This window comes from Malaclemys terrapin, chromosome 2 (genome assembly GCF_027887155.1).
Source record: "Malaclemys terrapin pileata isolate rMalTer1 chromosome 2, rMalTer1.hap1, whole genome shotgun sequence".
NCBI lineage: Eukaryota > Metazoa > Chordata > Testudines > Emydidae > Malaclemys > Malaclemys terrapin.
Genome location: NC_071506.1, coordinates 87,445,585 through 87,470,923, shown reverse-complemented (window position 1 = coordinate 87,470,923; position 25,339 = coordinate 87,445,585). Strand labels below are relative to the sequence as shown.

At 42.9% G+C, this 25,339-nt stretch overlaps 1 protein-coding gene across 5 annotated transcripts in view; it reads right to left on the bottom strand.

The window, feature by feature from the left end:
• MTCL1 (microtubule crosslinking factor 1) overlaps positions 1-25,339 on the bottom strand; it is a 194,990-nt gene that overhangs the window by 71,862 nt on the left and 97,789 nt on the right. For all 5 annotated transcript variants that reach the window (XM_054020424.1, XM_054020425.1, XM_054020426.1 and 2 more), the window contains exons 4-5: positions 12,924-12,983; positions 850-2,175 (exon numbers count right to left, since the gene is read on the bottom strand). In XM_054020424.1, the coding sequence (XP_053876399.1) occupies positions 850-2,175; positions 12,924-12,983 (1,386 nt within the window). The remainder of the gene's footprint in view (positions 1-849; positions 2,176-12,923; positions 12,984-25,339) is intronic.

Genomic DNA, 25,339 nt, shown 5'->3' with positions numbered 1-25,339 from the left:
CTGGAAAAAAAACTACAAGACAAAGAAAAGCGTGAACAGAAAAAACAACTTAAATACAGTGGCATAAGAAAGTGAAGAGAACAAAACTAAAATGAGGATGAGCAAAATGATGGGCTGAAACATCTGAAAAGCAAAAAAGAGAAAGAGAGGAAAAAATAATGCAAACACTGGTTATGAGGCGCATGCAATGAGGATGCATGAGTCAAACCAACAGCAAGCATACAAGTCATGAAGGATACGGGATACAAGGCTCTTCCTTCCTTACTTGTGCTGTGCAGAAAAGCTATATCCAGTGTGGCAGTTGAGACATGCGCCCATTGGCAACGCTTTACGAAAGGCAGTCCTTCGCTGGCTAGTGCTTCTCACTCGCCCCTCGGTTATGTGAGTGAGCTGTAAGCAGGCTTTTCAAAAAACATCACTTAGAAATTTTATTTTATTTTGTTTTTTTGGCAAGGCTTTTGAGAACACGCCTCATTCTTTTAAAAGAGAGCACAATAAAGAACTCTATACATTCATTAGCAAGGCTTCTAATTGCTTTTGACAGGAAAATTTACTTTGGATTTTTTAACTAATCACATCTTCATCAGGAAATGTTGCTGCTAGAGACAACAAAAACCCCAGATACCTATTGCTTTCATCGGATTAGCCTTTTTACCATGAGGAACCGCCTCTGAACCAAAGTAGTTGAGCATAAAAACATTAAAAAGGGTTTGTTTTACATTTTAGACTGTAATACACTGCCAATTTGAAATCATAAAGCAGCTGTGTGCGAAATTAGCTCTAGAGTAGCAATGCCAGCAAGAAAGAGAAACAATAAGCAGAGGGAAAGCAAAGAAGAAGCCCACTTACCTGGAAGTCTGTAATTAACTCCTTTCCTAGGTTACCAATGGGTGAGTCTCGAGACATGGATGTCATTGTGGACAGAAAACTGGAAGACTCTGTCAGGTGGGGCAAAGGGGAGAGGTCTTCCATTTGTTCTTTGAGGCCTTCCCCGATGTGATCAACCTTCTCCAGGAAGGTCTGTAGTTCTTTACGGAAAGCTTTCATCCTTGAATTGATAGTGTCCAGAAGTTCTGGTTCATTTTTATCCTCACCTCTCTCTCCATCACTTTTGAAACCCTGCTCAGAGGAGGGACTGCTGGTAATGTGCACCTTGGCATCATAAATTAAACTATCAGTGTCAGTGATGAGATGGAGCACTGTCCTTTCAAGCCGTTCAGCCTCTCGTTTGATGTTAATTAAAGACTCAGTGTCCTCTTTCACTCTCATTAACTCAGTAGAACAGAGGTCGCTAACTTCTGATGGCTTACCACTCTCAAAACCTGACGTCTTCTCATAAACTTCTTCTGAGTCACTCTCGCCCCCAATGGGTCCTTCTCTCTTTGGCTCAGTTGGACGGCCCTCTTCACTGTCACTCTCTTTCTTTCCTGCATCACTCTCAGCATCACTGTCCCTGGGACTTGAAGTGCGCAGCCCTAGGTGAGAGACAAGATCATAGCGCTGCACATTGGACATCAACACACGATTCTCATACTGGAGTTTCATCACTTTTCCACTCAGTTCATTGATTTGCATCCTCGCTGATTTCAACTCCTCTTGTAGGGATCCACTGCATTTAGAGGCACCATCATCCAGCCAGCTGGACTCCTGACTGGGCTCAAACTTGAATTTGTTCAGTTCATTGGTTAGTTGTTTGTTGTGATCCTCAATCTCAGAGATCGATCTCCTCAACAGCTCCGCCTCTTCTTCAACAAACTGCAAGTGACGGCGCAGCTCTGTTGCCGACTCCATGGAGTCACCGTATGGCGAGGTAGGAATGCTTGAAATGTGGTCCCGGCTAAGACACTCTCTCTCATACTGGCATCTCATGTCCTCCATCTCAGCTTTAATACCTCTGTTCTCCACCTCCAGTTCAACTATCTTCCTGCCCAGTATGTTAGCTTCCTCTTCCACCAGTTTCAGACGAAGTTTTAGCTCAGCCTCTCTGGTGCTGGGTGGCCCTCCTGCCTCCCCGATAGGGAGTGGACTATCCACATCTCCATAGATGGACTTGTACTTCTGGAGCTCCTGTTCCAGTTCATCTTTCTCCCTCCCCAGCTTGGCCATTTTCTTACGCATTAGCACTGCTTCTTCTTTGGCAAACTGAAGCTGGCACTTCAAGTCAGCACTGTCCTCCTGCCAATAGGAAGAGCCCCCCCCGCAAAAAAGAATTATTATATAATAAAGGCATAATCAATTGTTTAAGTACCAAAATCTTCACATTTTTTCCTTTGAAATTTCAAACATACATGCAACTGAAAGAGAGAGAGCAAGAGCGCACGCTGTGCAAATCACAAATAAAGCTGATACATTTCACGGCTTGGGCCTGGTAAAATTAACATAGTTTCCAGATGAATAGAAAAATCATAGCATAACTGTGCTGATGTGTTTTGCAGACAACAAGTCTTATCAAAGATTGCACAAACTTTATGAACAACAAAAAATGATTCAAATGAAACGGTGTAGTATTTTGTTTGAACTATTTCCTTTTAATTTTAATTATAAATTAGATAATTTTTAGCACGCATGAAGCAGAGGCTAACTGTACGAATGAGGTTGCTTCTCATTTCTCCACTCAGTCGTCTTCCCAGCAGTGTGTCAAACATTCGGAAGTGTGTCAAACTGTGTGGTTGTTTTGCCATAATGAAAAGCATGCACTAGACTTTGACTAAAGAATCCTCACAACATTTTGTGACACAGGACATGTTTGTAAATCCTCTTGAAAATGAGAAGCACGATTGTTGTTGCTATTGTTGGGAAATAGGATGTGACCATCATGTCACCAGTGATGTAAACTATGTGTGAGCCCAGCTCTCCAGAGATGACAGTGAAAAGGAATACACTAACTCAGGTGACCATACATCCTATTTTAGCTGGGACAGTCCCCTTTTTAAGCTCCATCCTGGACGTCATGACTTTTTTGGCAAAACTGGGCATTTGTCCCGTTTGCTCTTACCCTAGGAGGGTGCAGAGGAATGTTCGGGCAAGAGCAAATTGGACAAAACGCCCAGTTTGGCCAAAAGAGTTGTGACATCCATGCAGTGCTTAATTTGTAATGAAAGAGGTGCCGGGGTTCAGCTCCGGCATAAATTAAGCACTGGCTGGGGCAGCTGGAGAAAGGCGGCTGCTGGCCAGCTCCGAAGGCAGTGCTGCCTCCAGCAGCAGTGCAGAAGTAAGGGTGGCATAGTATGGTGTATTGACACCTTTACTTCTGTGCTGCTGCTGGCAGTGGTGGCGCCTTCAGAGCTGGGCGGCCGGAGAGTGGCGGCTGTTAGCTGGGATCCCAGAGGTGTGAGGGCTATGAATTGCCAAGCCTAAAGGTGCCAGGGCTCAGCCCCAGCACAAATTAAGCACTGGTTCTGTGACATTGGCTTGGGCCAATCCCGCACAGCGATGCCAGGCAGCTCATATTCTCTCCATGCAGAGAAGTGAGGAGAGGGCAGGGGAGGAGGGAAATAGGAGCAGAGTGGGTCAGGGAGAGGGACAGAGAGGAGGGGATGGAGAAAAATAGGATGGAGAAGGACTGGGGCAGAAGGGTCATATCCACTCCCAGTGTCCCATTTTCAGTTTAGGGAAATATGGTCATCCTACCACCTCTGTAAAATCCAAACCCAGCCCATTAGAAAACTTTCACTTTAAAGCAAGCACAGTCTCTTAAATAAGAGATTTTGTTTTGGGGATATTTTAAAACCACATCTCTAGTGTGTATTACATAGAAATAAGAGGCAAGATTAAGTAAATTTTAAGATGAACTATTCTCTTGCATTATTCACTTTTATTATTTGTCATGGAGATGTAGGTATTTGGTCTCCGAAGAGACGCAGTTATCAGCATCAGTATAATTATGGAAGGCAGTCTTTGAAAGATAATTTCTTGAGGTTGTAGGTTTTGTCAACGTTGCTGGAAGCAGTGTTTTCCCAAGGAATTGAAATGGGGGGGGGGAATCGAATTTACAGGGGGGGAGTCAGGGCCGATGAGGGGTGAGACCATGAGGGTGAAGGTGGGCTGTATGGCACCACAGTAAAAACTGAAAAATGTTTCATGACTATTTTATTAGATTTAACTCATGTTTTAAAATCATCACACAAATCAAAGTTAGCTACTCGAGCCTTCTATGAAGCACTACATCTACATCTTCCTTGGTTTCTTGTTATAATTTTGCACAACTCTTTTAATTAACTTCTTGAATGCAATGCATTCATCTTTGGTGGCTTCTCGTGTGTCCGGTACTTCCATTCCTTCAATTAATATGCTTATTAGTTCATTCACATGATCAGGCAGAAGGCGACTTCTTTCAGAACACAAAATTCTATTCAATGATGAAAAAGAACGCTCAACGGTAGCTGTTGTGACTGGGAGTAGCAAGAGATGAATTCCTACTTCTTTCAGCCCAGGAAACACAGCATAAAGATCGGGTCGAGCCACTAGTGATGATAAAAAAGAAGTTGAAGTCAAATCTTCATTCATTTGTCATATGATATTCTACTCTGTGTTCAAATTCTCTATTCTGTCCTGAGCACATGGCAGCCCCATTGCTGGTAGTGCCTCACTACACTCAACTGTCTGTGCTTTATAGGACAGGGGTCTGTAAAAGCTACGTAGAGGTTGAGTAGAATCTAGAAGTCGCTGCTGTCGACTTAAGAATCAAGTCTGTGTACTTTTTCAGTTGTCTTAACAAACACTTCTTGTTCTCTTCACTTAAGGATTCAATATAAATTCCTTCATTAGTCAACTTCTTGACTGAAGTCTTTGTTTCTTCCAGTACTTTTTCAATGGATAGATCTCTGATTGATCCAAATGTAGCTTCTATTGCTGGACAAAGATCTACTATTGTTGTAGCAGATGCCTGGAGTGGTTTCAACAGTAGACTTACGAGAGAGAGAATGGCAATAGTCTTCTCTGAACGTAGTAACAAAAGTAATCCACCAGCCTCACTACTTAGATCCATCCCATCTTGGTAGATACTTTCCAAAGCCAGTAATAACGGCTGGAGTAATTTTAAGACAACAGCCAAGGATTGCTCATGAGAAAGCCAGAGGGTTTTCCCAGGTTGGACTAATTTGAACTTCAGTCCCAGTGTATCTTCTATATTTTCCAAGATATTCAGTCTTTTTGGACTCTTGCTGAAAAAAGAATATAACGAAGACATTAAATGTATAGCTTTTTTAATGTCTTTTGAAGAGTCTGCAGCTCATACTAGCGCTAGTTGGAGTAGATGGCCTCTACAGTGTGTATAGGAGAGATTAGGGTTACACTTTTCTCTGAGCAAAGCTTGTACTCCACCCTGTCTTCCAGAGAAGTTTGCAGCTCCATCAAATGCACAAGCAGCCATCTGTTTGGGGTCCAATTGACAAGCATTTAACTCTTCTAAGATGTGGGTTGTCACAGATGCAGCTGATTTGTCTTCTATAACTTGAACATCTAAAAAATGCATCTACTGGCCTACCATGGACATCAGGATAACGTACACAATGACTTAATACTTGATGCCCATTTGCATCGGTGCATTCATCAGCCATCCATGCAAATTTTTTGAATGTGGTGAGAGAGTTCTTCACTTTTTCAATTGTTGAGTCTTTCACTGTTGCACCACATGCTTCTAGCCAGTCAGTTGAGTTTCTAGCAGAAAGATAGTGAGCATTTGCTGGTCTTGTTCAGAACAAGTGTTCAACTTCAGGATGAACAAGTGACAATGCACTTAACATTGGCCTCCAGTTTGTAGTGTGTGGTATCTCTTTCTTAAATAAAAAGTATGATGCCACAGCCATGTTTGTTCGCATGAACTGTGTTGTGTCTCCAGCATTCTTAACAGCCTCATTAACACTCACCGTTGCTGTCCTTGGTCAGTGGAGACTCAGAGTTCAGAGGTGCTTTCACATGAGTTCACCTCCCAGTTGGGGGGCAAGAAGACATCTTGCTTGTTTCTCCAACTGCTCACTGTTCGCTCTGACCACTGTTGGTCGTTGTGCCACCGTTCACTCCATCACTCTGTTGCCAATGGCCCTGCGCCGTCACATTCTGCTGCCACCTGCCACTGTGACCTCTGCGAGTTCGTCTCTTAAGGTTCCACCCAGCTCTCAGTGATTTCAGCTGAGCTCTCAGTAGAGGAACCTTGCTGCTAGTGCAGACTGGGCCATCTCTTCCACAGAAACACTGTCCCACAGCAGATCTAAGCACTTAGACCTGATGATCGGTGACGTCAGCTGATGTGGTCACTTAACAAAAGGAGCCTAATCAGCTCTGTCTTTAAGCAGTGGAGAGGGGCAGGTCAAATAGTACTTGTGACTCAGACAGACCATCAAGCAAAACACCTGTCCCCACCCTCTCTCTTGATGCCCTCAATCGGCACAGGCTAAGTACAGTTCTACTGCCCTTTACTCATTCAATAAAAACAACAACATTTCATTCCCCCTCTTCCCACCGCGCTCCCCCCCCCCCCCCCCCGCTCACATTCAAGTGATTTGTAACCCAGCCCCAGCCACAATGTATCACTTGGTCAACACAGCTCTGTTTGCTGGATACCTAGGTAGATTAGGTGTGAATGTAAATACAATCTGGTCCTGAAGCCTTTCCCCCCCAGCCACTAGCTGTCAGGGAGAGCTCAATTAGACTTTGCTTACAAATCATGATTTGAAATTATTAGGTTGGCCAACATCAACAAAATGAATGCACTGACGCTGTCATAAAAAACAGCTGTATAAGGAAGCTAGTCTATGTTCATACTGTTCAAATCTATTATACTTTTTCAGATACATGTATTATATCATACACTTTATATGCTTTTAAAGTGTGTATTAACATTTCAATTTCAATTCAAATTTCCAAACAATCACTAATTTGGCAACACTGCATGTAACAAGTTCACAAAACTGTTGGGGGGAGGGGGGATGTTGGGGAAATTCAGGGGGGGTGTAGGGAAATCCCTGGCTGGGAGGGCCATGAGGAAAACATGTACAAGAAGCTATGGACCCTCCATTTCAGTTTCAGCAACACTGTGTTACAATTCACAAGTACAGTTTTTGTTACAACACACAGTAAGTGAAACAAAAGTCAGAAGAAGAAATGCCCATTTTAATTGACTATTTTAATTAGTCACCCAGTTTAGATAAAAATTTGGAACAAGACTAATTAAGACTATGCAATCTGCCTGGGGGAGTTTAATTCCTAAAGTACACCTCATTACATCATCATCAACATCTGTTACTTACAATAATCTATCACTACCTCTGTTCAAATATACACTAATTATTTAATTTCAATTATAACAGATACAGAGTAAATTGGGCAACTATGGCCCAGTTCTGCTCCATTGAAGTCAGTGGGAGTTTTGGCACTGGCTTTCCTGGAAGCAAGATATGGTTTTTAAAAAACAGTAAGGAAGTTAACAGGCTAAGTGAGAACATGAAATATGTAAACAAAAGATTCATACACCTCCAAAAAAAATCAAAGCTGCCAATCATCTCAGTGATGAGCAGGAGTAACAGAATCAAACAGATCAAAACAAATACAAATTCGGTTGATTGGTTAAGACAGTGGTCATAATTGCTCTGGCACCAATACTTTGATTTTTTATAAATACGTTCAAGAAGGTATAAACTACTAACAATTATAATGAGAGTCTTTACAATAGATTCCTTATCTGTGTTAATATATTTGCATTCTCATACACAAGCACACGCACACACAGCTTCGATTGTGAAGTCTCAGATGTTTGCAAGTTGCTTGCATCTTCACTAGCAATTAGATGTTGGAAATTAAGTACCAAATTCAGCCATGACAAAAGTTTATGCAGCTCCCACTGAAATCCCTGGAAGGTTTTGCTTGCTTTGGCTAAATCTGGCTTTAAGAGTAAAACATCTTTATTCGATGCTGCAGAATGGGGTTTTGTACTCTAAAGAATGCATTGTTTTTCTTTTTTGTTCTGACAATAAGTTTATCATCACCATTATAGACTTTACTTTTAAGAACAGTTTTGTCTAGATCAGTGCTGGATTCATCTGTAAGGAAATTAAGAACAGTTATTTGTATACTTGAGAACATATAAAATCAAATTTAGACAAGTCCCACATTTTTTTAAACTGCCATAAATGCTCTCATATGAAATTCCCTTTATGCTTTCTTTGAAATCCAATAGAATTCATCTTATTTGTCGGCTTTCGTTGGCTGCCAAGCCCAGCAATCTGTATGTTTTCCTGGAAATTCCTGCGTAATTACCCAGGTTCTTGTATCTCCCTTTTTGTTGATAACTTCATTCATACACACTCTAAAAGCAACAGTCATCACACATATCTTTTTCATTGGTGTTAGCTGTACAGGCTTGATCCTGGTCCCATTAAGGTAAAGGAGAATTTCCGACTGAATTTGCACTGGATTTCAAGCCTATAAACAATAGTCTCCTAGCTATTCTTGAGGCAATACAAGATGAATGTGTCTGCTTTAAAAAAAAAAAGAAAGAAAAATTCTCATTGACTTCAATGAATTTTGTGCCAGGCCCTTAATGCTTGTGTCCAACTTCATTGCTCAACGCAAGTTGAATACTTCCGCAGTTAAGTGTTGTTTTACCAGCAGAAAAGCACCATTGGTTATTATTCTTATAATATTATTAGTCTTTTGACTAAAGTGTTAAAGTATGATAGATAATAGTAAGTCTAACAATCTTTTTCACAACTGACAAAGCAGAACAAAAAAAAACAAAAGTTGTTTCCATTCAAAATCATGGGGAAAAAAGACAGATACAAGACAACAGAATTGCTGGATGTTAATCCCAACTACCAAATATGGATTCCCTTTGGAAAGGTGACATAGCTATTTCCCTAGTTCACATGCATGCTAACAGAAAATCTCAATCCTTCAAGAGCTTTTCCAAGGGGATAAAATGCTCAGAACAGATTTGTCAGTAATGTCTATGCATGCCAGAAGTATAAAATTCCAACTCTCATGTACATGTCCCTTCAGAAGCTTTGTGTACAAGAAATATCAATGATTTCTTGACCAGCTGATGTCAATTTTAAAGTAGTAGTATGTAGGACACCCTACACCAGGAGTCAGCAACCTTTCAGAAATGGTGTGCCAAGTTCACTGTAATTTAAGGTTTCGCGTGCCAGTAATACATTTTAACTTTTGTAGAAGGTCTCTCTCTTTGTCTATATTATATAAATAAACCATTGTTGTATTTAAAGTAAATAAGGTTTTAAAAATATTTAAGAAGCTTCATTTAAAATAAAATTAAAATGCAGATCTTATCAATTTAGTGTGATCCTTGCCTGGGATCCTTGTCTGGGGTTCCAGCCACCAGCCCCGCTCAGCCCGCTGCCGGTCTGGGGTCCAGCCGCTGGCCCTGCTCAGCCCACTGCCAACCTGGGGTTCCATTCACTCAGCTGGCAGCAGGCTGAGTGGGTCGTGGCGGGCTGAGCAGGGCTGGCAGAGGGCTGAGTGGCTCAGTCTGCTGCCAGTGTGAGGTGCCGGCTGCCGGCCCCACTCAGCCTCCTGCTGGCCTGGGTGAGCAGAACCCCAGGCTGGTAGCGGGCTGAGGGGGGCTGGCGGCCGGGATCCCGGCTGGCAGGAGCTGGCGGATGGAACCCCAGACTGGCAGCAGACTGAGCGGCTCAGCCTGCTACTGGACTGGGGTCCCAGCCACCGGCCCCACTCAGCCCGCTGCCTGTCTGGGTGAATGGAACCCCAGACCGGCAGCGGGCTGAGCAGGGCCAGTGGCTGGACCCCAGACCAGCAGCAGGCTGAGCAGGGCTGATGGCTGGAACCCCAGACAAGGATCCCAGGCCCTGCTCAGCCTGCCGCCAGCCCTGCTCAGCCTGCCGCCGGCTGAGTGAATGGAACCCCAGGCTGGCAGCGGGCTGAGTGGCTCAGCCCGCCGCCACTCTGGGGTTCCGGACGCTGGCTCCTGCCAGCCAGGGTCTCACCCGCTGGCCTGCTCAGCCTGCTGCCAGCCTGGGGTTCCCTGGGGGTCCCCAGGCCAGCAGAGGGCGCTGAGTGGGGCTGGTGGCCGGGACCCCGGCTGGCAACGGGGCAACAGCCAGAACCCCAGAGCAGTGGTGACCTGAGCCGCTCAGCCTGCCGCCGCGTGCCATCAAAAATCGGCTCGCGAGCCACTGGGAGCTGTGGGCGGCTGTGCTTGTGGACAGTCGATGTAAACAAACTGTCTTGTGGTCCAGCAGCGGATTACCCTGATGGGCCCCAGGTTGCCCACCACTGGTGTCAATTCTGTCATGAGATTGAGGATCTGATCAAAAATTTCAAAATATGGTATTTCTTTTGCTGGCAAGCAGACACAAAGAGAAATAGAGACAAACTACTATCTCCTCACAACCACCTGCTCAAGGGTATTGCCAGGCAGAAGATGGTTAAGCATTTATTGCATTGGAAGTCTGACGACAAGGTACCATTGCTAGTACCCAAGCAGCTGTCTGAGTGCCAACCCTCCTACCTTGTGCTGTTTCCTTTGTGTTTTGATTGCTGCCTGGCATTTCCCAAGTAGCTCCATTCTGTAGCTTTGCTGAATAGAAACTTTTTTCTTCAATACACTTAATGGTGGAGAAGCACTACTAAAAGACTTGTTTTGTTTTCCCTTTATTTCAAAATAATTTTACAGGGTATTTACTGGATCTGCACTGCGGAGGATGGAACAGTTCTGCATATTTTCCCACTGTGAACACACAGTAGGTGAGAAATTGGTCCTGATGTAGTCTATGAATATTTAAGTCCACAGATCGCATCAAGCTACTATTAGAATCTAAATTCATGGTCACCTTTGCTTGCAAAACCAGTCCAGAAAAGAGTGGACATGAGACATAAAGAGTCATTTTGTGATCTTGGACAAGTCACTTAGGTCCAGATTCTCAAAAGGTATTTAGGCAACTAACTCCCACTTATTTCAATGAGGATACCTTTGAGGACTGGGCTTTAGCTTCTCTGTGACTACAATGTGGGGATTATAATATTTTCTTGCCTATCCCACACCAAGGTAATGTGAAAGTGAGTTAGTCAATGTTTGTAAAGTTCTTTATAAAGGCATAGGATCAAATTCTGACTGTTCTTGGGGCATTGCGGGGGGGAGGGGCTGGGGATGGGAGCATAAGGAATCCTCTGTTTGTGAACCTGCTTGCTTTCCCTGAGTGCATGGAAAAAGAATGTTTATCCTGCCAGCTGCACTAGACAACCTGAAGTGGGCATGACCAAGCCCTTGCTTATAATCATTTATATAAACCCAATAGTTTGCCAGGTGCTTTACAGACACGTAGAAAAAAACCTGGCCCCAAATATCTGATCATTTAAATAATCATCCTCATCACAGGCGTTGCTGTGGCGGGGGGCACATGGGGTCATGTGCTCCTCCCTCCCAGATTTCTGTCAGGTTGGGAGTTGGGCTGAGCGCAGCTCAGGGGGATGTGCCTGAGAAAGGCACCAGTACCTAGAGCTCCCGCTGAGCTCCACTAAGAGACGCCCAGAGCAGGGAAGAGAGATGGGGCTGACTGCGCAGCTCTGCCAGAAAGGATGCGACAAAGCCCTCTGAGTCCCATCCCTTCCTTGCCTGCAGCTGCAGTTACCTGCTTGGCAGTAGGTGTCCGGTCTGCACTGAGCCAGTAGCGGGGAGGCAATGGGAGAAGTAAGTGGGGAAGGAGATGTGAAAGGAGAGGAGGCAAGGTGGTGCCGGCTTGAAGCGGGTGTGGGAGCTGCAGGGGGAGTGGGACAGGGGCTATAGGCAACGTATGGTGCGATCACATGCCCCCTGACCTTTAAATTTTACCCCCCCCCATCAAGAGTTACCAGTAGTCTCTGCTCATCAGCTGGCCATTTGGGAGGAGAGTACATTGCACCCTTTCAAAGGCTGCTTCCGATGAATTCCTACATTTGTTTCCTAGAGGCGGCATTGTGTCTGCCTGTGTTCTCTGCAGGTCGGGTGCTTCCAGATACCACTGGTGCAGTAAATCTCCCTTCCCCATCTTACCCATGCCACAGTGGCTGGTGATGACATAAAGTGCTAAGTGTTGTATTATTATTATTACAAATCAATGAATGTTAAGATTCCATCAACTTAGAAAAAACCTATAAGGATGAAATCACATTAATATATTCAGTTTGCAGATGGGGGCTGAGGGGAACTAGAGAGAAAAACCGGAGGTACAATCTCTCTCTCTCTCTCCAACAGAGCTGTGATGCTGCTATTGACTCCTCTTCACAGTGATCTGAAACCCTACCCTCATCTCAGCGTTATTAACTAGCTAATGGAATGGAGACCAGAAAAGACTTCAACCACTGCAGTCAGCACAAAAAGGAAAGGAATCCGGGACGACTGCTTTCCTGGGGAGAATCAGCCTATGGAAATTCAATAAAATCAGCATTCAAGGGGGGGGGGGAGGGCAGATAGCACAGCCTCTTTATTTTAACTGAGCTAGAGGAAGCAAATATTTTTAAGTTCACATGCTGTTCACCTCACACGAGAAACCAAACCTTGGGCTCTGACACCAGAACACATTAGGTGTTGTTTCAGTGTGTGAACTCCATCTGGTGCCATGATGCTCATTAGCACAAAGACTTTGGCACCATGTATAAATTTAGTTAGTCCCTGAGCTATGATCCAATTACTTTATGAGGCAAGGTGATTTTCTTTTCCTGAAAAAAAAAAAAGTTAGCCTGAGTCTAGATACCAGAGATGAGAATAAAACTGAAGAGCTGCAGAGTTTAAAAAATCAAATTCACGTCCTAAATTGCTTCTAAATTATCTGAAATGTCTCAGTGGATTAAGTCTAATCAGGTCTGTTTGACATTTTTGGTGGTTCTGTCAACACCCAGTAAAGAGAGACTTCTAGTTTTCCCCATTTTATTGTCACATGATTATGAAAATCATCACACATTCTTGAAAATGGTACCTGGGTGAATGTCTTCTTTTCTTTGTGCATTTCCCGGCTGCCTCTTCTCTTCAGTGAGCTCTGAAACAGATACAAGCAATTCCCGATTATTGACTAGTTGCACCCAAACCCCCCGCAGTTGGCAGAGACCATCACCTTCATAAAACTGACACCGTAAGAAAATCAGACTCTTTTCTATTAGCTTTTGCTAATCAAAGCCATTTACAGTAAAATGTAATTGCAGTAGTTAAAAGTTCACCAAAGAAGGAAGTCTGTTCCCCATCCCCCCAACTTGTGGCAAAACCTGCTTTCTGCAGAAGTGATTTATGTTTGATTGATCTGGGAGAAATCCAAGAATGTTACTCACAATGGATATGAAACATATTTTGGAAACAGTGCAGAAAAGTAGTGTAGGAAAAGGGAAGACTACTTATGTGTAAGCAACACAGCCTAATCCTTGCCTGTCGCATACATGGAAGTGCTTGATTAAAGACAGCCTAGTAGCTGCCTCACTTGAGTACTGAATTTATTTTGCAAGTTGGATAAAAACTTTACAGCTTTATTCATTTTTGAATATCATTTCACAGGCAATTGCTTTTACACCTAGGACCCAGAAATGAAACAATTACCACTGTTTCAAGTTTCAACAGTCTTCGGCCATCCAAAGGAAAAGGAATAGTTTTTTTCTTATATGTTTACAGCAGGTATCAAAGTCATTAGTTCTGTTTATCTGAATTTTCTATTTTAGGGCTAAAGTCAACGGGTGTAAGTGAATGGCATCCACTTCCATGAAGCTGGAATTTGGCTTCGGTAGGTTAAAGTTTGGAAGAGAAATGATAATATCCATTATTAGGCAAAGAAGCTGGCAGGCTACAAATCTACAGAGTAGCCTGGATTCAAAACTGACCATCTTGCTTTTTGTATTCCAACCACTTATAACATTCCAAGAAGAAGCACCCTCCTCATCAGTCCATGGCTGAGCTTTCAGACTCCTCCCATCTCCCAAATCTAGCTACTTTAGGCTACTTCCCTCTTCTACTGCCTTTAATGGCTTGCTCCATGTTTGTGTAAAAAGAAAATCTGTTGCAAGTTGACCACTTTAAGGAGGGAAGGGGCAGACTTTCATAGAGCTAGTACTCGACAGAAAAGATTTATTTTTGTTCAATAAAATTAAATAGCCTTCAAATGAGGACTCAAAAGGAGGATGATACTCCCTAATCATAAATCTAAGAGCACGGCAGCTTCACTACACAGGAGGATTTTATCAGGACAACTTTCATTTATTTTTGTGCAATTGTGAACAATTTCCAGCTAACACAAGCTCAGCATTGTTCCTACTGGTTTGCTCAGAGGCAAGGCTTCCTTTTGGGGCACTTGGCAGGATTGCTGCCTACAGATTATGATTGCCTTGGAGCCCAATCCTGGTGCCATTAAAGTCAATGGCAAAACCTCCATTCGGTCAAGTTCTGCTCTGAACTATAGGGGATAAATCAAGTGTTACGCTCTAAGCTTCAATAGCGTTACTCCAGATTTATAACGGTGTTCAGTTAGTTCAATAAGAACAGGTCTCTGGCTTTGCTTCTCCAGTCACGGGATGGGAAAGGAGGGAGGAACTCTACTAAATAGGTAAATCCACTCTAGTGTCTAGCTATCAGCTGGTAGACAACACATTCTGAATTCTAATTAAGGACACACAAAATGTGGGAATCCAAATAAAAACTATTTATTGCCTCTTGGTCCCTGGCTATTGGGGTTATTTTAGCTATTAAACTACTATAGATTATAATTAATGCACTCCTAAACTAAATCCCTTGTGTGTTATAAACGGCAAAACTATTTAAAACTTACTCATCCACTACCATATGTACAAGATATTCTACAATTTGTATTTTTAGATGTTCAGAGAGTTAATCTGCTTTCCAGCTTAATGCAATGATTTCCTATAGCTAACATGAAGTCATGCTAGGATAAAAGGTCCTCTGCAAACAAATATATTTTACAAAAATATTTTAAAATATCGAAATTATTATTTGAAAACTTTTCACATGTCCATCAAGGATAACAATACCTTTTCCCCCACCCCAACACCATCTTATTCAGGAAACACATCTACATTTGGATGAAGTCAATAGCTGGCGAGGCAATGTGGTCCAGTGAATGGGGCTCTCCCCTAGGACTCAGGAGATGTGACTCAGGAGATTGTGACCACCATCCTGTTGTGTGACCGTATGCGAGTCAGTTCACCTCTCCATGCCTCCATCTTTGTTCCCACTCGTAGGCTATTGTCACATTCTGGGATGCAATCCAGACCAGTCAGAGATTGTGTCACCGCCTGCCCCACAACCTGGGCTGCTCACAAACAGCCAACAGCCTACAGGTCACACCCTGAGTGTGTGTGTGTGTACAGCTGCAGCTCTGGCTCCAGCAGCCTGTCAGCAACACACCACCCACATTCTGACTTCCACCCGCCTTGCTTTTTACTTGCAGGGTAACCCCAACAGACTCCCAGTCCTGAATTTTCCCCCAAACATGTGTTCTGCACTGTCCAGCCCGCTCCTGGACAGATCAGATATTATAGGTCCGTTGCCCACATGGTAACAAGTTATAGTTTAGAGCAGAAAGATGGACCCTAAGTCATAGGACCAGCTTGTTGTTCCCTTCTGCTTTGCATTAGTGCCACTTTCTGATCAGATTCCTCTACAAACAGAACACCATTAGGCTGGGACACTGGTCTATATCAACAGTCTGCTACTTTATCTAACAATTCAAGTTTAAACACAGCAATGGATTGGTTCATATTAAAAAATAAAACAAACAAAAGAAGATAGGGTTTTGAGTAAATTCAAGGATCAGGTATTAAAGTCAGAAATGGTTACAAGAGAAATAAAGATAAAATGCTTTTTAGTAGTGAAAACTAAACAAGCTAAACTTGGTTCAAGGTAAAATCCTTACCACCTGTTACCATCAACATGGCTGACCAAATTCTCAGGTCAGGATCTACCCCCCAAAGTCAAATGGCTGGTTTTGTCTTCTTAGATGAGAGAGAGAGAGAAAAAATCGCTTGGGATTTTCTGCCCCTTTCTTTTATAGTCCAGTTAACTTTTGAAGAGGATTCTTTTAAGGATTAGCTGCCCTTCAAAGCAAAGTTTATTCAAACAGTAAAGAAGACAACATGGAGTCTGGTGATGAAGGAGGCTCCATGTTCTTTCCTCTCACCTGTTTTTGCTGAAATTCAAATTTGCTTTGTCTCCTGCCATCTCTTTTCCTGGTTGTCTAAAGGACCCTGTTTACTACTTCTGTGTAAGCTGAAGTGAACACACATTTCTTCTTTCAGGATACTTCTGCCTGGGCTACGTAGTTCGATGTTAAGAACATCATACAGGGGAATTTCATACTTTAGATATAATGTTGCTACATATGTTTCACTATATTATTGATCAGAGAGTTATTAGTTTTCAAATGATAGCTCACAAGGCATATTTTGTACAAAGATTATTACAATAGAGTGTAGGATGTGAATATATGTGTGCTTTTGGTCTCACTTATTTTGCTTATTTAGATTGTAAACTCTTGGAGGCGGGGCTGTCCTAGCACAATGAGGCCCCAGTCTCAGTTGGGGCCTCTATGCACAAACACTTACTACTCATACTTGAAACGCAAATGCACAAGTCAAAGTGTGGAAGACCCCCTGGTCCTGCCATGCACTAAACTGAATACAGAAATGGCTATTATACAACATGAAGATGCTGTGTGATACTATTGTAACTTTATAATGTTCACCAGAAAGTAATACAGCCCTTTTTCATCTGTAAGCAACAGTAGTGGGAAATGCAAGGAAAGGGAGACAAGCTTTAGCTGGCTGAGAGATAGCACAATATCACGGGGAAGTAGCAAATAGGGCTGAACATGGCTTTGGAAGTGGTCTATTCCATCTAGCACTGAAGAGATGAAAATCGAAACCCACATGGTAACAAGTTATAGTTTAGAGCAGAAAGATGGACCCTAAGTCATAGGACCAGCTTGTTGTTCCCCTCTGCTTTGCATTAGTGCCACTTTCTGATCAAATTCCTCTACAAACAGAACACCATTAGGCTGGGATACTGATCTATATTGCCATGTGGGAAAGTCCCAGGTTCAATTCCCAGTTCCAGTCTCTCACTTTCTTGAGAGGTAGTGGATTCAGCTCTGGCTGCTTTTTTTTTTTTGGGGGGGGGGTAGGGGAGGGGAGGGGAAAGAAGAAGATCTCACTTACTCTTAGTGTCCCCTCCAACTAATGAAGGAGTTGTGCTGCTGGGCTTCAGTCAGAATCCTGTGCAGTCCTCTTTATACAAATGGACAGATCTATGGTGATAGGGTGTGTGCAAAATTGAGAATAATAGATACAGATCAGATCACTAGGAGAGGAACCTTGACCTGTAGCACAGGTATTTTATTTAGCTTGAAAAAGGAGTTTGCATGTTGTTTTAGTGCAGAAGCACCTCCTCCCTGGCCCAGAAACGGTATGGCAGCAGCCTGCATTCTATAGCACCTGTGCGCAAAATTCGAGTGAGCAAGAGAATGTGAGTATGTAGAGAGCAGGGTGGTGAGGTACAGAATGAGACTACATAAAGCTGTGCGTAGGGTAGGAGGGGTGGGCAAAATAGTTGTGCATAAGCCTGAGTGAGAGAAGAGTGCGAGACCAATGATCCCCACACCCTTGATGAGTGCATGTATGGGAGGAATGCAAGATCCCCGCTCCACCCCTATGGGCACAGGATGCAAAGGAGTATGGGGCAGAAACCACCAGACCCTCTAACTGGGACTAAGGGTGGTGTGAACTATTTTAAACAGAAGAAGTTGGTAGCGTGGATTAAGATGCACCATTTGAGTGAGTGAAGTTAAAGGAGTGTAGGAAAGGAGCACTTCTAAATGGTGAGCAGGAAATGGGATTGGGGAGGCAATTTTAATTTATGCAAGGAGGCCAATTCTCATATTGCTATGCTTCCATACCCAGGAAATCAGCCATGTACTTAAAGACCACCGATAGTAGACAAGGTCAACAAAAATTGTCTCTGAAGATAGGTTGCTACTTGATAGAAGTGGATGTTTCACTAGAACAGGAAGCCTCAGGAGTGCTCTTTGCTAAGAAGGAGATGTGAGGTTGCACCCCATAATGCTTTATAGAAATATGCTTATGAATGTAAATATGTCATAACTGGAATATGTTTTATGCTACATATGCCATGTAATATATCTTTGCAAAGGTCATGTTCTACTGAATGTATTCATCCTATTTGTATGCATGTATCATTTTTATATCTGAAGTTATGAACATTGGCTCTTGTTTGTATTTAAAGTGTTTGTTGTAGAAAGCACCTAAGGCAGATTTGGTCAACATAGCGTGAAGGGGTTATTCAAGTAATTGGGAGTTCTTGGCCAACAATGGACCTTGATAGACACCAATCCATATCTGAGCTTTCCTGGGAACATTCGGGCTAATATGGCATCGGCCTGTAAAGCACTGAGTCATGCATGGACATGTGACTTGCCCAGTTGATTCCAAAACTCCATCTTGTAGCTGTAAGTCTACACAGGAGGAAAGAGGGGTTTCCACCCACAAGAGGGAGGCTATATAAGCCCATTGGAAACCCCTCCACTTTGTCTTCAGCTGGCTCAAGAGATAGCCTCTCCACCCCAAAGGATGCCTGAAAGAAACTGGAACAAAGAACAGTAACCACAGGGGTGTGAGTGATTGCTGCACCTAGACTAGAAGGAGGCTAGTCTGTCAAATAAGCTTATTGGAACATCTCTGAGAGTGAGATTTGCCTGCATTTAGTTTCCTACTGTACTAGGCTTAGATTTGCATGTTTTGTTTTATTTTGCTTGGTAATTCACTTTGTTCTGTCTGTTATTACTTGGAACCACTTAAATCCTACTTTTTATATTTAATAAAATCACTTTTTACTTATTAATTAACCCAGAGTAAGTATTAACACCTGGGGGGAGGAGGGGCAAACAGCTGTGCATATCTCTCTATCAGTGTTATAGAGGGCGAACAATTTATGGGTTTACCTTGTATAAGCTTTATAGAGGGTAAAACTGAATTATTTGGAGTTTGACTCCTATTGGGAGCTGGGTATCTGAGTGCTGGAGACAGAAGCACTTCTTAGCTGTTTACAGTCAAGCCTGCAGCTTGTGGGGGACGTGGTTCAGACCTGGATCTGTGTTTGCAGCAGGCAAGCGTGTCTGGCTCAAACAAGGCAAGGTTTTACTGAAGTCCCAAGCTGGCAGGGAAAACAGGCTGAGAAGTAGTCTAGGCACGTCAGGTGGCAGTCCCAAAGGAGGTTTCTGTGACCCAACCCGTCACAGGAGAACTGCTGTTAACATGTTCCATGACATTTTTAGAAGCTTATAATAAATGTGTATGGATGCAATGGCTGTAGCCTGTTACCATGAGCAGCCAATAGGAGGCGTTACCGCCCATCAGTCTTTATTTCCTCAATAGAGGTTGGGCTGGCAGAACAGCAGTTAGGAGTGACAGATAGAATCCTTGCTTTCACTGCATCCCCCACCAAGGAGCCAGAGCTGCAGTTGCTTCTGCAGAGTGGAACAGCACAAGCAGGGAGTACATGGAGAGCAAAGAGGATCTATGCCCTACTCAGCTCTACCGCCGATAGTTAACCCCCATTTAACCCGCCAGTAGAAGGAGTGTGGGAGACATGAGGGCAGCCGCAGATAAGGGGAAGCAGAAGGAGCCTGTGAAGAAGAACTGACAGATACTCTCCCCTATACAGTGAATAGAGTGGAAGGGCGGAAGAGGCCAAGCAAGGGATGAAGCAAAGACAAGGACACGGAAGATGAGTCCTGTGAAGAAAGGGTGAGAGGGGCAATGGAAGGGAGGTGGAAAAAGGATGTACCCAAAAAGCAGAACCCTCAGGGAAAGGTGAGAAACCCCAAAGTGGGGAATGTGACCGGAAACCTAAAGGAGAGTTTGCAGGTGACATAAACATTGGGGGAATGGTAAATAATGAAGAAGACAGGTCACTGATACAGAGCATCTGGATTGCTTGGTAAACTGGGCACAATACACATTTGAATACAGCTAAATGTAAATGTACACACCTAAGAGCAAAGAATGTAGGCCATATTTAAGGGATGGGAAACTCTTTCCTAAGAAGCAGTGACACTGAAAAAGATCTGAGGGTCAGGTTGGATAATCAACTGACCAAGAGCTCCCAGTGAGATGCTGTGGCCAAAAGAGTTAATAAGATCCTGGGATGCATAAACAGAGGAATCTCGAGTAGGAGTAGAAAGGTTATTTTATCTCTGTATTTGGCATTCGTATGACTGCTGTTGGAATATCGGTGCCCACTATTCAAGAAGGATGTTGATAAATTGGAGAGGGTTCAGAGAAGAACCACAAGAATGATTGAAGGATTAGAAAACCTGCTGTACAGTGATGACTCAAGAAGCTCAATCTATTTAGTTTAAAAAAAGAAGGTTATGGATTACCGTCTATAAATACTTACATGGGGAACTAATATTTGATAATGGGCTCTTTGATCTAGAAGGGAAAGGTATAACATGATCCAATCACTGAAGTTGAAGCTAGACAAATTGAGACTGGAAATAAAGTGTACATTTTTGACAGGGAAGGTAATTTAAAATCAAAATTGGATGTTTTTCTAAGAGATATACTCCAGAAATTATTTTGGGTAAGTTCTATGTCCTGTGTTATGCAGGAGGTCAGACTAAACGACCAAAGTGGTCCCTTCTGGCCTTGGAATCTATAAAACACCTCAGTGAGAAAGGGAGGGAGAGAATGACTCAATGACAGACAGATCCAGAAGGGAGGAGGGGGAGGAAAGGACAAGTTGAAAGAGGTATAGAAAGATTTGGAACTCTTCTTCTGAGTTTTTTTCCTTCTCCAGTTTCCTACACCCTCTGTTTCTGCTTACATGGCTACCACTCTGAATTGTCTTCAAGAGTTTGGCACATCTGTATTTTGCATGCAACTGTGGTAGCTACTTGGTGTATACCAATGGTTGCATTTGCAAAAGGGAGGCCAGCTTTTGAAAATCTGGCCCTATGGGCAATTTTTCCCACTGTGATATGTGGGGAATTATGCACAAGTATCAGTGCTGGTTATGAATTGTGTAAATAATTTTCCACATGCCATGAGAAACTGCTATCAAGACACTAGGCTTTGGAATGGCTCATCATAATTTCTGTTTGCATTATTAGAAAGTAATGTATGCAGAGAGGGATATTTATGTAAAAAAAGGCACATAAAAAGCATACATCAGGGGCCAAATAGTACTTGCTTCATACACACCAGTAGTTGAAATGGCCTCATTGGGACTACTGGTGTGTGCAAAAAACCCACACAAACCACCCAAAAAACCATGGCTATTTGCTAGCATCTCAAAGGGTAAATTTATGATCACTTGTTATTTGTTAAGCGCCAGTGTGTTCACCAAATGAACAAGACAAAATAAGACACTATCCTGGATCCATTATACATATTTTTGTTTTCAGAAAAATACAATATTGACATATTGGGCTGATTCTTCTTTCACGACCGTTTTACACTAGTGCAGATCCAAATATTTAAACTGAGACACTCCTGATTGATACCAGCATAAGACAGAAGAGATCAGGTCCACAGTATGACAGATAGTTACAAGATGGATTTAAGAATAATGTTTTACATCACTATGGGATAATTATAAAACATTTCTTTCTATAATGATACTTCTTTTGTTGGTAGATTAATGTTGATAAGCAAATTAGAAGAAACATACTTTATAAAGGGATTTGAACAAAGAGAAGGTGAATACTTGAAGACAAGGGAGTTTAATGTGTAAACAGAAGCATGGACTTCACCAAATATAAGTATTTATTAGAACAACAACAAATGTTCTGCATGCAGAACAGAGACTCCAATGGCCAGCTACTAAATATAATTACCTTCAAAGAGAGGCTAAATGGTGGATATATCTTTATATGATCAACATGATACAAAAACAAACAGGTTAAGTATTAACATTTTTATGAAGCTTTTCCTGCATTTGTGGAGGAAGAGGGGGTTATAAAAGCTTATATGCAGAGATGTGACAGAAGCCTTAGCACAGCAACTGTGAAATCTTTTTCACCATGAATGAAAACCTTAGTGTCCTCTGTTATCAATATTGATATGTACCATAGCTTAAGCCACAACCCACTTAGTGGGATGTAGAGTGAGGATGCTATTGAAAGTTCCCAGAAGCATTTTTTCCTGACATTTCCCATGATCTCAGGAGAAAGGCAGGACCCCAGTAGAAGTTCCACCAGAGCTTCACTGGGAGGGAGTAGCATGCAGGGTCCCAAGCCATGCCAGCTCATCTCTTGCGGCAGGTGAAGAAGCATCTCTTTTGGAGAGACCAGCAGTGCTAGACTTGCAAAATCCCTGTGTCCAGGCAATGGAAGAAGTGAGGCAGGAGATGGCCCTTGCACTCAAGGCCGGCTCCAGGGTTTTGGCTGCCCCAAGCAGCCAAAACAAAACAAAAAACAAACAAAAAAGCCACGATCGCGATCTGTGGCGGCAATTTGGCGGGAGGTCCTTCGCTCCCAGGCGGAGTCAGGGACCGTCCGCCGAATTGCCGCCGAATAACTGGACGTGCTGCCCCTCTCTGGAGCGGCCGCCCCAAGCACCTGCTCGACAAGCTGGTGCCTAGAGCCGGCCCTGCTTGCACTGGGTACAGGATAGGAAAATTCCTCCCACTCTTCTCCCTTTCACACCCTTTTAGGGTGAATCACAATCTGGTCAGTTACTGAGACAGAGAATGGTACAACTAAAATATTTTTGTGAAAAGGCTTGTCTCTCCCAAATCAACTGCAAATAAGACATTTCTACACATGCACTACTGGAAAAAAATGAATTGGAAATGTTTGTGAAGTGGAGGAATGGAGATGTAGCTTTCGGCTAATCAGTGAAAGCATCCTGATAGTCACTTCCCGTATCACCCATACACACAGCAAGGAGTACTAGCTCCTACTACTAGTATTTCTAACACTACATATCTGTTTCAGGGTACAATATCCTGGCTTTCCAAACCTTTCTTGTGGTTCCTCATCTGTACTTTAAATAGAGGAGCTAGAAGCCAATCTGAAATTATGGCTTAGAAATATCCTACACTTTATATCATGTGGCTCCTTGATGAACATTTGAATGTACAGGGCATTACTGAGATTTTTTCCATGCAGATCCTAATGTATATCTGGAGGATAGCTAATGGAACTGTGAAATACTAATTGCCTTTCATTTGCTGCAGGCGCCTGCAAAAAGATGCCACATTGAGCTTTGATAAAATGGAGCTTCATGTAACTGATATGTATCTACATTTATCCCCATATGATCTCTTTATGAGGAGCCTATAAATGCTATTCCATTAATCATCCACATGGTCAAGCAAAGTAAGCCATGTCTGAAATATCGTAAGCATCACAAGCCAGTGTTCAGGATGAAAGCCATAAATTTCCCTAGAGTAAACAAGCAGCATAGCACATCAGCAATCAACACCGACTTGAATTCCCCTAGCAATTCATTATGCTATCGTAATATGCTCACAAATGAGGACTTTGGATGGGTTTTTTTTTTTATCTCTTGTGATTAGTTCATGGCATCAGTCATTATTCATTGCTTCCCAAAGCCTTTTGCTGTTGCTGACTGATATTGTTGTGAGATTTCATGGGCTGGCCATTTACATATGATTCAGGCTGACATGTCTGGGAACATGAGCATGGAAGGAAGCAGCAGGGAGCCACCTGCTTTCTGAAGGACTTACTGACAAGAGTGCAGCTCTGAACAACAGTGAAATGGAGCTGGCTCATCTTGCAGAATGACCAGTTACAGAAGAACATTTCATTTAAGATTTGGTCAGCTGAGGCTGACAAGGGTGTCTGAATGAAATCCTTTTAAAATTTATTTTATTACAAATACTGGGAATGGATGAGTGCTCAATCTAATCCCGGCCAAACTGCACCCCAGAGACATGACCAGTCGAACTGAGTTCCTGCAAGGGACACCCTACATCCTTTGATATGGATACAGCGGCAAAAGGAAGACAGACACATGCATGGAATTAAGCAACAGGCCACAATTTTTATTAAATTTTAACATAAGGGAGGAGCGCTACTCACCCATCCTCTCTTATACCGGGCATTTAATTGGTTCCAGGGCTCCTTACTGTATAACCCTGTAATGCGGGGTAGGCTCTCCGCAGCCTACTCCCCAGGACTCAGCTCTCTCTGAGTCCTAACACCCTCCCTGCAAAAGAGGGACAGAGGGTGCAGTAGGATGGTGATCTTGGCCCACAAAGGCCACAGGGTCTCACCCTATCATATGAGCTCCAGGTCTTTTACCTCTGGGAATCGTTCATTTGATTCCCTTTGTGATGGATTGGATCACAGAAATCCCCTTGGGAGCTGCCACCAAATGTACCAAGACTACTTCTAGTCCTGTTTTCCCTGCCAGCTCAGGACTCCAGCACCCTGTCTTGCTGAGCCAGACACTCCCATCTGCTCCAACACAGACCCAGGGTCTGAATTACTTGCCCCAAAGCTGCAGGTTTACCTGAAAACAGCTCACAGAAGTGTGTTTGTCTTTAGCACTCAGATGCCCAACTCTAAAGGGGTTTAAACCCAAATAAATCCGTTTTACCCTGTATAAAGTTTATGCAGGGTAAACTCATAAACTGTTCACCCTCTATAACACTGATAGAGAGATATGCACAGTTGTTTGCTCCCCCATGTATTAATACATACTCTGAGTTAATTAATAGGTAAAAAGTGATTTTATTAAATACAGACAGTAGGATTTAAGTGGTTCCAAGTAGTAACAGACAGAACAAAGGAAATCACCAAGCAAAATAAAATAAAATGCGCAAATCTATGTCTAATAAAACTGAATACAGATAATCTCACCCTCAGAGATGCTTCAGTAAGTTTTTTCTCAGACTGGATACCTTCCTGGCCTGGGCACAATTCTTTCCCCTGGTACAGCTCTTGTTCCAGCTTAGGTGGTAGCTAGGGGATTCTTCATGATGGGTCTTCTCCCCTTTGTTCTCTTCCACCCCTTTATATATCTTTTGCATAAGGCGGGAACCCTTTGTCCCTCAGGGTTTCCACCACCACCCCCCCCCCCCACTGGAAAAGCACCAGGTTAAAGATGAATTCCAGTTCAGGTGACATGATCACATGTCACTGCAAGACTTTATTACCCACTTGCCAGCACACACATATACAGGAAGACTCACAGGTAAACACAGCCATTTGCAGACAATGGTCCTGATTAATGGGAGTCATCAAGATTCCAAACCACCATTAATGGCCCACACTTTGCATAATTACAAAGTTATATTTTATATTTCTAGTTTTAGATACAAGAGTGGTACATTTATACAAATAGGATGATCATG